Raw genomic sequence first — 13,048 nt, forward strand, 5'->3', positions numbered from 1 at the left:
CTCATGACCTAGACATAAAGCACTATCGTAATTTAAAATGACAAATTTTAATGCCGCTTCCATGACTGCAAAAGAACAGGAGGATTTCAGCAATACCTTGCGTAGCCAGCGGTTGAGACGAGCTGTTGGCAATCTGCGACACCACTTTTCATATGTATCAACAACCTGGCGCATCACAGCCACCCGGCCTTTCCCCTCAAGTGCAGAAACAAATACCACAGGTATCCCTGCCACCTGCATGCAAACATCTATCAATGCAAGAACAGCTTCTTCAAGCAAAATAATTTTAGTTATTTGTCACAAGGGCAGCTGTTGATTTTTCGCCATAATCAAACAGAACAAAAGTATTCTCAATATAATATTTTCAAAATTCAATCTTTCAACCATTGAGTGAGAACAAGACTAGCAATATGTACTTTTAACAATTCATGCAGTCTCTTAACACCAACATATTCAAGCAACAGTGGAATGGAAACAAGTAGCGTTCAGGGAGAGCACATTCTAAATAGAAATGAAATGCTCCCAACGACTGTTTTCACTGCAGGAAAAATAACTACCAAACTTGATGCAGGCAGACTTAGCATCATAAAAAAGATGGAACCACCATGTTAGGTATATAGATGTAGATTGCTCTAATCTGTACCAACAGACCTGGGGTATAACAGTCTGAATTTCTTCAGGCACAGCATTGAGCACACTTTCGTACATTCTTGAGCTCTGCTTCCCCTTCAAAAGATCCATCTTGTTCACCACGACAACCAAACCTCGACCTTCTTCCACTGCTCGCCTTGCTATGACGACTTCAGTGTGCTTCATGCTCCGTCGAGCTCTTGCAATCTATTTTGGAAAAAGTAACAAATAAAGGACGGTAAAAAATTACTTGCACATTCCATTTTAGGTATCAAAGGACACGTTCAAATCTCAACGGCTTGAGGTTAGTGAAGACTTGAAGGGAAGGGGTACGCCTTGTTCTGCCCTCTGAACCCCCTACCCCTCTGCTGAAATGCATATGGGATGAGAGATAATAAAAAAAATGAAAAATGTATTGAATAACTTAGGAGAAAGAGCAGTATATTAATAGTGCTAAACCATGTTGACAAGTTCAAGATCTTCCTGTAGCAAAAAGGAATATATTTCTCCTTCCTTCTTTTACATATTTAACTTGTGGGGGACGGGGTTAGAACTCAAATATTTTCTGGACAAAATAAATATGTTCTTCACTGAAGAGTTTCCAGGAGTGAGAACTTCTGTGAAACAAAGTAAACACCAACTAATGGGCAAAGAAACCAAACAGAGTGCTTAACATTGCAAACTTACCTCAATATAATGCAAACAATTAAGTACCATAAAAGAATAACATTAACAGCTTTCGTGGTGCATGCTTAAGATCATATCGATGGAGAAGAATCAGAACCTCACAAAGCTAAGGGTTTCAGGCATATAATCAGTTAAAAGTGATCCACAGGCAATAATAAGCTGGATGTTATAAACAGGCAACTCCACCTTCTATGTGCAGTTTATCCTTTTATATCATTTTATTGGTAAATAACATTTTTTTTACCGTTAACAAATTTACTATGCTAAACCAGGGAGATGTAAACCTAGCATTACAATAGTGCCTGACAACATTACCTTTGTTTGTCTTTAAGATCATGGTATTGAAACATGTCGACTGTAAGACAGGGATAAAATCTTCAGTTGAACAGCAAAGATTTGTGTGTCCATTGGGATTATGATGCTTAGTTTGCAAGACAGAAATCATGCAACTGCAACTAATTAAACCAACAAACAAGCATGAAATTCACAACAAGAAAAGAACTACAGCCAAAACTGGTAAGTCAAAAAACTAATACAAGATGCAGCATTGCACACATCAGACCTCTTCTGCATCCAGAACTAATGCAACCACATGGGCCCTCATGAGATGTTTCCTTGATTGCACAATGCTCAAGGATGATGGCCCCTTATCCTGTTTTGTCCTCTCCAACCAACCTGCAGTGTCAACCTGATGAAAACAAATTTATAAACGTTAAAGTTCCTTTCTGTTACACAAGAAGTTCTCCAGAGGCCCAGAAACATGTTAATTGGCTTCTGCAAGTCTTTTCAGATCACCAGTTCATGAGATAATCTTGCACCACCTAGAAGCAGGACTAACCCACCATATATTCTACCCCAAATTCCAAGAACAAATGCATACGAACTAATAGAGTATTTCTCTGTAAGCAATAAACATAAAAACATAAGATACAAAGTGATCAACAAATAAGAAAGATGGTGAACGCTACCAAATAACAAAATTTTAGTCCTATGATTGATCAGAACTATCAACGAAGGGCAAAAAGAAGTCTAGCAAATAAGGAAACTACAACTCACAAGATATACGTCTCTCCCTTCATACTGAAATTGAACCCGAATGGAATCTCTGGTCAAACCAGCTTCTGGTCCAACCAAAACTCGATTTTCTTGTAATAGTGCATTCAGCAATGTAGACTTCCCTACATTTGGTCTCCCTACAATTGCCAGCTGCAAGGGAAGCTTAGAGTCAACATCCTCATCCCCAGCCGATCCGCTGTCCAGCATATCTTCATCTAGAATTTGAAAACAAAAAACACATTTCATAAGGGATTATACTCCAATTAATAAAAGCGTGTAATGATTAATTTATCTGATAAGACACGTTACAAGCTACGAGCAGGACTGGGAAAATCTACCCAAGAATTAGTCAATAATGCAAGTTCCATACCAATTAAGAGAATGATATATACCAACCTACATACTAGAAAAACATTATTTCAGGAAGAAAAAGAATAGGTGAGCTCGTCTCGAACAATTTAAGAATCTTCCAAGAAGCGAGTGATGTTGAAGCTCAAACTGTTTTTGAACATTATTACCCCAATGTAAAAGCCTTTTATCTCAAAATGAAGGGATGGCCTGAAGCGTCAGCATCACATGCAAATATAATGCCGACAGGATGGAAGGGATAGATACAGCGAGTAAAAAGTTCACATATAGTTAATCCTGCAATATGTAAGGTATTATGTTCTAATAAATAGAGCAACTTCTTATGAATAGATTTTGGAGTTCCATGTATTTAAAATACTGCAGTTTCCGTATGATAAAACCTCTTTGGCTGCAGGAGGGATGCTTATATTTGCAAGTACAGCATCCATGACTTGCTTTCTACGCTGAAATACCAGACAAATTTTATTTTACTCTTTCTCAAACTCCCAGTGCTAATCATTTCGTTGTTATATAGCCAAACACACTATGAAGTATGAATACATCTTCATGCATCAAAACAGGTAGTTATAATCTCATACTTCCCGACTATCCAACATCTCCTACGACGTATCTCACCATATATATAAATATCAAACATACTTACAGTCATAACACCAAGCAGATTAAATAAAGATAAGTCACTCAGTATGTTAATTACCATTTATAACCTGGAGCACATAATCCTCGAGAGATGGCCTCAAAGCTTCATATAGCTCCGTCATCCCAAATCCAGTTTCAGCAGATAAAGCAATGGGATCACCAAAACCTAATGTGTAAGCTTCACCAGCAGCAGCAGCAAGAGAACCACTAATGTCATCAAGCAGCTCAGCTTTATTCATTACCACAATGGTCTTGATACCAGGAGCATGCTTTCTTAACCACTTTCCAACATCCAAATCCATGGCCTGTAGTCCGTCTCTAGAGTCAACATCAAATGAACAAAATAACCATTAGCTCCTCATCAGATAGGAAGAGTTGGCTGATGACATCTTACTTCTATATAATTCATAAACTACTTGAATCAAGTATTTTCTCCAGTATAACTAGCACTTTTTTTAAGGTATATAATCATAAACAAACACGATTCATTTACTTCAATATTTAGATTAACCAAATCCATGATGATAGAGTCATGCAATTTTTTATGCAACCACACAGAATGTTTCTTCAGAAGTTGATGCATTTTCCCATGCCTCCAATAATCTTCAGCTTACCAACATTGTGCAGCTCAGATAACAAATTATCGTGTTGCCTCGCATTTTTAAAGTTCTTAATTAGCAGTTCATGCAGAAAGGCATGACTATAGAATATAGATGTCTATATCAATAAGACAATACAACCATAGGAAATTTCAAGAGGATCAACAACAGAACCTGCATTCCACAAAAGAATGAAAAAGGCTAACCTTGCATCTATCAGAAAGAGTGCACATTGGGCCAGTGCCAGCACATCTCCAGTCATTGCAGCAGTTCTGCCCAGAACAGAACCCGAAGAAGCCTCTGCCTCCAAGCCAGCTGAATCCAGAACACGAAACCGCAAATCACCCAACTTAGCAACCCCATCTCGTATGTCACGTGTAACATGGTCATTAGGGGTATTGTAAACAAGAGCCTCTCTCCTTCGAATCAGACTACAAGTTCAACAAGCCAACTCAAAATTAGGTGCCTACAACAGATCAAAGACTTAAAGATTCTTCCTTTAATTCCAAATAAACTGGCAAGGAATTTCCAAGACTTAGACAAACAGACTAAGGAAAACAGTGACTAGCTGATAAATACTAACCGGTTAAATAATGCTGACTTTCCGACATTTGGGCGACCCATGATAATGACAGTTGGAAGCTTCTCTATAGGAATTTTGGTGAAATCAATTGAATTTCGAGACATAGGTTTAGCTTTTGGCTTATCGTGATTACCATAATCTGCAGCAACCTGAAACTCTTCCATTTCACTGCTCATGTGACCTGATGATAATGAAACAGATGAATCCAACAAATCATTCTGTCTTTCAAGTTCAGGCAAGACATGTATATTTGCTGCATTTCGACTAAAGGAAGTATGTGATGCGTAAAATGATCTCTCCTTAACCAATCCGAACGGTTTTACTCCAACAACAGATACTGCTGCACCCCCTACGCAAAAGACAATGAAACCAAATAAAAGTCAAAATTAAAACAAAAATGAAAGCATCAAAGGGCATGAGTGGAGATGCATTATCGACCTCCCCTCTAGCCCATGTTCTAAACTGTCATGCGGCAATCAAACATGCAACAAGTGCAGAGTTAAGAATCCCCTAAATTGGAACAAATTCAGAAATAAAAACATATAACTTCATTCATATTCATCCAGTGCACCCCTTCAGTCAAAAATGCAAGACTACATACAAATTAATACTGCATAAGGCAGTTTACCGTGTTTTAATTTTACTTCCCTTCCAGCAGTTAACGAGGTTCTTTCTCCATTTCCTAATAACTCAGAAATTGGGCTTTGTACATCATATTGTACGGTGGCACTCCTTGAGAGCAGACCAACGCTATGTCGGCTTTTTCGGCCTGAGAAGGCCCGTACCCATGACCGGAGCATTCCAAGACTAACAACTTATAGATTGTGGCGATACCGCGTACATTCGCACTCATAAGGTTTCACCAACATCCAACACTTCTCCTGTGAGCACCGGAAAATAAATAAAATTATATTGCCAAGGATCACATGGCAGGTGCTTACAACTTCATAGGTCGTTACCGGAAAAAAAAAAAAAATCAAACTTTGTATGCGCGAACATATTTCCAGATTGAAAAACCTTTGATTGGAAGCTTCGCCGCCTGGCGGTGGTGGGACAGCCGGAACTCGAAATGGGGTTTAGGGCTTTAGAGATAAATGGAATAATAAAAGAATGTAATGTCTACTCACATTCCATTTCTTAATTCTAAATGTTATTCGTTACTATTTTGTTGTGATAGGTAAGAATTTACTAAGACGATACTTATTTGTGATTGCTATACCAATATTTGACGTATGTGCAAAATACACACAAAAAGCATAATATATACATGCTAATTTATAAATATAATTGAATATAATTTTTAGCTACGCACGACGTTCTTCTTTTGAAATTTATTATTTTTTTCAAATAGAGCATAAAGCATTTCGCAAATCACAATGAACTTTAATAAGTAAAACACTGAGTAAGTGTTAGCGTGATATTATTAACAATTCATTAATTAATGAATTACTATAACATCCGACATATTTAATACTATTAAACATTTGAATATCGACTTTGTTCATATCTTTTAGATTTTAAATTTTAAAAACTTTGCATTTAATAAAATAATACAAGTATCACATTAAGCGCGCTCATTTATACTTTAGAGATATTTTGATGAACGAAAAATTAAGATCATGAATTACTATATTAAATTAAATTTGATTAAAATAATGTCTTAGCTAAATAAGTTCATAATTGTCTTAAAATTTTACCATCAAACTATACAGTGAAAACAACGAACTTAAAATTAAACCACATACGTGTTAATATATTTCTAAAAAAAAAAAGATTATTACAAAGTGGGATGATGGATGGCCCACAGAAAATGAAAAGTCGGACATGCATTTGGATCTTACAGGCGGCACACACAATAACACGCATTTAGATAACAAAGGACAAAACGCTGCCCCATCACAACTAATTATTATTAAAATAAAAATAAGATTGGGAGAGGAGGAAGATTTAATTACGAATTTTTTTGGGTGCTAAAACCCTCATTCAGTCATTCTCCCTATTTTCATTCCCGCTGTCTCTCTTCTCTCTCTCTCTCTTACATCTTTCAGATTTTCACACACACAGAGAGCTGATTTCCATATTTAATCTAATTTTTGTTGTTCTGCTGTTCTGCTAAGTTAAGACAATTTTGGAGGAGTCATGAAGAAGAAACCCTAGCTATTGGAACAAAACCCTAACCCGGGGAAACCGCGTTTAAGTTCGCAGAGGAGGGTTGGATTCGGAGGGTGTGCTGTTGTGCTTCTTTTTAAGTTGTTGTGGAAGAGGCTGGGAATGGAGGGGATTCCGCATCCGATACCGAGAACTGTAGAGGAAGTGTTCAACGATTTCAAAGGCCGTAGAGCTGGCCTAATTAAAGCTCTCACCAGCGGTACTTTGTTTTTCGATTAGTTTTATGTTTTTCTTGAGTTGGTTGCGCTTTTGATGTTTATTTCCGTGTGTTTGTTTGTCTAGTGCATTAGTGATGTGTGTGCGTTTTGCATGGATTACGTGGGTGTATAGTGTTTGGGTGTGTTGCTTTTCCGCTAGCATCTGTGTCTATGTTTTCTTTTCTCAAGTTTTTTTGTTGATTCATGCTAATTTATTCTGATTTGTGTTTTGATTGAGGTCTTTGCAGATGTCCAGAAGTTCTACCAGCAGTGTGACCCCGGTGAGTTGTTGTCTTTTTCTTGTTTAAGTTTGACGTTCTTTGTTATGAATTTTGATCGCTGGAAATTTGCGGTGGTGTCTAGAATTTATCTGTCATTGTGTTCTTTTATATTTTATGATTATTGTGAATGCAGAATGGTTAAATTGTGTTTTTCAACTAAGCTGTGCGTTCAGTGTATTAGTTATTTATGTCTTACTCTAGGTTCCGGTATGGCTCCTACATTTGAGTTGGTGGACCCTGCACATTAACATGTATGCGTCCATGTGCTTTATGTCAGTTAGGTTCCTTCTAAGTTTGCCTGTTCTATTTTTTTTTTTTTTGTAAGCTAGCATTTTCTTTTGCAGAATGAGGTAAACTCTTTTCTTCTCTCTGCTCACTTTTAAGGAGCTAAAGAAAGCATCTAGAGTTGTTGGTACTGTGGATTCTTCTGATCATCTTTTAAAGTCTTGCCTCCGATTGATCATTTATTTTAAAGTGGGTGCCAGCATTGAGCAGCGAACACGTCATTGGTGTGGCCTTGTGGGCCCAAAAGATTCTTCTGAACTAATGCTTTTTTATTGATAGACATGTGTCTTGTTGTCGGAGAGCTTAAATGTAATCATCCCTTGGGTTTAATTAATTCACAGCCTTATTAACCATGACTAGAAAAGTTAAACACTTGTCAATTGGGGGTGGCAGATAATGTATGTCTACAATTGTTTCTTTGAATGAAGAACTTCTGGAAGTTGGTACCTAAGAATAAGGTCTGTCCCGATTGCGTGATAATAATTTTTGGAACCTCAAACAAGTTTGTTCGACTTCATCTATCTGAAATTATAAGGAATCATGAGTCTGCAGCCTGCTTCATCCTTTTACGCCTGTTTTGATGTTAACAGGATTAAAACTTTACATAGAATGTTAGTATCTAAGCACTAAGCAGGAAGATTCAGAAAATGTGAGGTCTAATTTTTTTTCAGTTAATACTGGGTGGATATAAGGAGTTACATCTTCTTGTGGTCCGCTAGGAGCAAAATGGCAGTCTGGAGAATTCATAATAATTGTTATATGGGGAAAGTTATGTCCCAACATTAAGCATTAACTTTAAATCTTTAAGCTTTCTTGTGTCGTCAATCTATTTGTGTGGCTTGTGTAGAGATTGATTTTTAGATGATCTTTTGCCTGTGATATTTGGTACTAGATGAAGGATGAGGTAGAGTTGATGTTTAACGGTGGATTCTCCATCAATTAGTGGCTAAAGACATTTTTCTTCTTGATGTATGAGATGGATGATCGGCCTCTTGAGTTTGTTGTTCTTGATAGTAAAACTCAAGGTGACCTTGTTAGCGGTATAATGTCTTCTATCTACTAACCTAATTACTTTGTGATGCTTTCTTGGTGAAGCTGTAAAAATGGGAACTTCTTTCTCCCTTCCTTTGTTATGTCCTCATTACATGTTTCATCATTTCGAGCTGTTATCTATTGCCTCTTAGTCTGGGTTCATAAACATTGATTTCCAATGTCAGGAATATGTTCAGCACATCTATTATCATCGATTTGCGTCAAACAATGTTTCTATATTTATTTGGCATTGCGCTGTTTCATACCAGTAAATGGAAGATAGGAGTTTTCCTTGGTTGAAGGATATGGCTTCCGAGTGCTTTTTACCTTCTGACTGACCAATTTAGCTCATTTGCCTGCAAGGCTGAATTCTATGCTGATAATGATTTTGTGATGATTGGAGCAAGCAAATATGAATAACTCTGTTGATCTGAGTGTGGTCTCTGAATTTGTTAACGTCTTGTAGAGAAAGAGAACCTCTGTCTATATGGGCTTCCAAATGAGACATGGGAAGTGAACCTGCCTGTTGAGGAAGTGCCGCCCGAGCTGCCTGAGCCGGCACTGGGAATCAACTTTGCCAGAGATGGGATGCCAGAAAAGGATTGGTTATCTCTTGTTGCAGTTCACAGTGACTCTTGGCTGCTCTCTGTTGCATTCTACTTTGGTGCGCGGTTTGGATTTGGTAAGACTGAAAGGTAAACATTTGTGAAACAGCTCTATCTTCTTGTGAACTTCAACCATGGTGTGGTAATGTGTATTTAGCTTGTATCTTTATTAAGCCGTTACTTGAGCAGTAGTTATTATGACTATGAAACCAAGAGAACATTAAGCGAATCACCTTTTATACTCGTAGAGTTTTTAGCTATGAAAAGATTTTGGATGTCAAATTGTCATGTTTAGTATTTTATCAATTATGACTGAACTCGAGGTTTTATTTCTACGAAAGAGCAACGTTGATGATACTGTTTTATCTCTCTTTGAAATCTGGTTCCTTGTCGTCTTTATTCTTTCGCAAGTTAGTAGATTTCTATTATTGCTTTTTAACTGTTTTAATTTTTTAGTTTCAGAACTATGAAAAAATATTTTCAGTTGTAATTGCCTTTTACAAAATACCTTCATGATTTTTTAGAAGAGGCCCTTATTCTGCTAAAGCATTGCAGAATATTGATGCTATTTGTTAGTAACTGTATTACGAGTATGTAGACTTTGTTACGATTTAGTTACCTTTTTAACACGGGTTTAAAATTGTTCTGTCTTCTTTATGTTTAGTTACTGCCGCATTACCACTTTAATTGGGTGCTCATGTCAGCCTTTTTAGGATTTTAAGGTTCCATGTTCTCTTTTCTATATCAATGACACTGGGAGTCTAGCTAGGTGCCAGAATTGTGGTTGCTTCCATTTTCCCATTGCTTTTACTGTTCCTGGTTTTTATCTGAGACCAGGTCGTGTGTGATTGAATTGGGAGCTAGGGAGTTTGCATTCATCATTATTGTGAATTTGAAATCCACCTAATATTGAAGTCAAATCCTTAGCTCTAAATCATTTCTCAGAATTCTTCCAATCCACATGCAACATTATAGAACCGGGTTTTCTGGCTCAAGACCTTCTGTGATGCTTCCTCTTTCTCTCATTTGGGTCTTTCTTTTGCTTATCTTTTGGATGTGGTATCCATCCTCTCCAAAAGCTTGCTAATTTTTGTACTTTCTATGGAATGCATGCTGCAACTAGAGAAGTCAGCAAGCATCTGAGAAATGAGCATGTATCCATGTCACCTGTTTGCTTTGCTAGTCTGCCTCAAGCATAGTGGTAATTGATATTCAAGAGAGCCTTTAGCTACATTTGATTCTGAGATTCGTTGGACATTGTTTTTGCAGGAAGAGGCTTTTTCAGATGATTAATGAACTGCCAACTGTATTCGAAGTTGTGACAGGAGCTGTTAAGCAGGCGAAGGAGCAAGCTGCAACTCAAACTAACAGCAGCAAGAACAAATCTAGTGGCAGAGTGGTGATTACTTTTTACATGACCTACTTTTTTCATTTTAGCATCTGCTGCCTTGTCTACTTGGATTATGCATCTTCATTTGTTTTTGCTTCTCATAGCCATCTCGACAGCCCGAGTTGATGCCTAAAGGTGCAAAGATGTCTGCACCAAAGGATGAGGATGAGAGTGGAGAGGAAGAAGAAGACGACGATGAGCAGGGTGCTACATTATGCGGAGCCTGTGGAGATAATTATGCCAACGATGAGTTTTGGATTTGCTGTGACATCTGCGAAAGATGGTTCCATGGCAAGTGTGTGAAGATAACGCCTGCAAAAGCTGAACATATCAAGCAGTACAAATGCCCTAGTTGCAGTAGCAAGAGGGCCAGAGTCTAATCTACCATTACGGAAATTGAGGATCAGGGAAAATCATTAAAGTTTAGAAGTTTTAGTCTTAACATGTCAAAAGTTGCAATGGTTTGGGTTACTTCCCTATGTTCAGTTTACAAGTTAGAATGTCTGCTGATGGGATCCCAATCTTTTAGACTGTATTTATATTCCTGTTTCTTGAATATGCTTCTGAATTGTACTTTAGGGATCTTTGTGAAAAATATTTTGCATCTGTGTTAGAGTGGGATTTTGGAAAGACATTTTCCTGTTTGTTGTTTCTTATTCATTCTATCTGTTGGTTGTTAATTTGCATCTTGATAATGCAGTTGCATGCTTCTCTGCTAGAGCAGCTCTTTTGCAACTGAACAATTAGCAGTCCTAGCCATTCTACATTTTAGTCTTGCATGATCCCAGCAAGTTTAGTTTCCTAACCATGTGTCAAGCAGAGTCATACCATAACTTCCTAACTTATGCTATCAATTTCCTTTTTTTTGCTGCTGCTTTATGTTTACAGGGTAAGCTCCTATGTTACTTTTGGTAACAACTAGGTCCAGTTTGAGCAGCTTTCTTTTTCATCTTTGGGACTCGTCTTCTTACATCTTGGACCGGCTGAATACTAGCAGAAAGCATGTCGTGGACAGCCATGGAACACTTGATCTGACGTTATAAGAGGAGGTAATATCATAGTGTTTAATTTTCAATACGAGTCGTTGTGGCTCTCAGAATGATGAATCTGGTGTTTGATACCACTAGTTATTGGATGCTTTGTTGCTTGAACATGGTCATTCTTAAGACAAGAAACTTTCAGAAATATATCGAACTAAAGATGTATTATTTTCTGATCTGCTTCTGTGTGAGATCTTTAGATGAACAAAGGTTGAGCAATGCACATGGATTCTTACACTCTATGATTTATTTCTGTAGAAATAAATTTCACCCTTCATAAAGATGTTTATATCTTGAGTTGTGGCAGCATATGTGTGATCTTTTTTCCCCTCCATAGCTTAGAGGCCCATATGTTGCAGTTTCTGAACATACTTTACCTGCTATGGACCCTCTTCTTTCTAAAAAATAAATAATTAAATAAACCTACCATGGATCTTCCAAAAGAATTTATTGGCCAAAAGACACAGGTATAGACCAACTTCATCTTCAAATTGTAGACACGGACACGACATTATGTCAATCTTGATTCATGATTCTTGTTGTACTTATCTAGTCAAGTTGATATTCAAGAGCCCCACCGATGTCTAATTTTATCTTTTTGCGAAGAAAGTAAATTGTAAAATGAATAAAATATACAATAAAACCCGATCGAACCAGTTAGTTGGCTTAATATCTACTTAATATTATAAAAAATTACTTGTTTCTAACACGAAATTCTTTTCAAGATTTGAGTCTTCAGTGAAATTTTCAATGGATATGAATGAGTATTGCTCTTCCACTTGCTGCTTAGTTTAGAAATAATGCATTTATTGGTGGTGGATCCTCTTTTGCATGTCAATTTTGTCATCAATCAACAGGACTCTGACCCAATCCAAAGCCTCCATGTGACGCACTGTTTTTTCTTTCTTGTATCTGTTTTAATAATTCTTTTGCAGGCATCATAAGCTCCTTCCATGTTCTATGTCTGCATTGCCCTTATGTTGTGATTGTTTTTTTTTATTACTCTTTGTAATAAAAAGTTCAGTTTGACTTGCATAACATAATGACTACTTTTCCTAGTGTTCTCTCTTATTACAGAACAGTAATCAGTCTAACTGAAAAAACTTGAGATGGGATCTAAGGAGGTAGAGGTTTTGTGGAGTCAAAAGGGATGAGTGAATATTTTGTCACATGGCCTTGTAATATAAAATGCAGTAGGTTCAGGCTTCAGGACAATAATCTTCTACATATGTTTTGCCAATTAAGGTGCAAAATAAGACATAAATAGGGTGACTTCTTTGGCTCTCAACAGGCTGGATAAGGGCCAGAGTTGTCTGGATCTGACCAAATTTCAATATTCAAGAGGTGTCTGTAATACCTTAATTTCCGAATAAGTTGCAGATAAAGTTGCTAAAGTTGTAAGTTCAGCTGTGGTGAGGTGAGAGTTGGGAGTGTTAAGTGTTGGAAGATAAAAGTAAAAGTGGAACATAATTGAAGTTGGAGTGCG

At 37.2% G+C, this 13,048-nt stretch overlaps 2 protein-coding genes across 2 annotated transcripts in view; one reads left to right on the plus strand and one right to left on the minus strand.

Moving 5' to 3' along the window:
• LOC105169037 (GTPase Der) overlaps positions 1-5,735 on the minus strand; it is a 6,624-nt gene extending 889 nt beyond the window's left edge. The window contains exons 1-9 of the mRNA XM_011089297.2: positions 5,581-5,735; positions 5,192-5,444; positions 4,564-4,912; positions 4,187-4,411; positions 3,440-3,699; positions 2,374-2,588; positions 1,880-2,005; positions 652-837; positions 43-234 (exon numbers count right to left, since the gene is read on the minus strand). Coding sequence (XP_011087599.1) covers positions 43-234; positions 652-837; positions 1,880-2,005; positions 2,374-2,588; positions 3,440-3,699; positions 4,187-4,411; positions 4,564-4,912; positions 5,192-5,363 — 1,725 coding nt within the window. The 5' untranslated portion in view covers positions 5,364-5,444; positions 5,581-5,735. The remainder of the gene's footprint in view (positions 1-42; positions 235-651; positions 838-1,879; positions 2,006-2,373; positions 2,589-3,439; positions 3,700-4,186; positions 4,412-4,563; positions 4,913-5,191; positions 5,445-5,580) is intronic.
• LOC105169038 (PHD finger protein ALFIN-LIKE 6) lies at positions 6,522-11,166 on the plus strand. The gene is made up of 5 exons (XM_011089298.2): positions 6,522-6,931; positions 7,178-7,210; positions 8,994-9,222; positions 10,402-10,531; positions 10,627-11,166. Exons 1-5 carry the CDS (start codon positions 6,835-6,837, stop codon positions 10,900-10,902), a joined length of 765 nt encoding a protein of 254 aa, XP_011087600.1. The 5' UTR covers positions 6,522-6,834; the 3' UTR covers positions 10,903-11,166.

Source organism: Sesamum indicum, linkage group LG8 (assembly GCF_000512975.1).
Source record: "Sesamum indicum cultivar Zhongzhi No. 13 linkage group LG8, S_indicum_v1.0, whole genome shotgun sequence".
NCBI lineage: Eukaryota > Viridiplantae > Streptophyta > Magnoliopsida > Lamiales > Pedaliaceae > Sesamum > Sesamum indicum.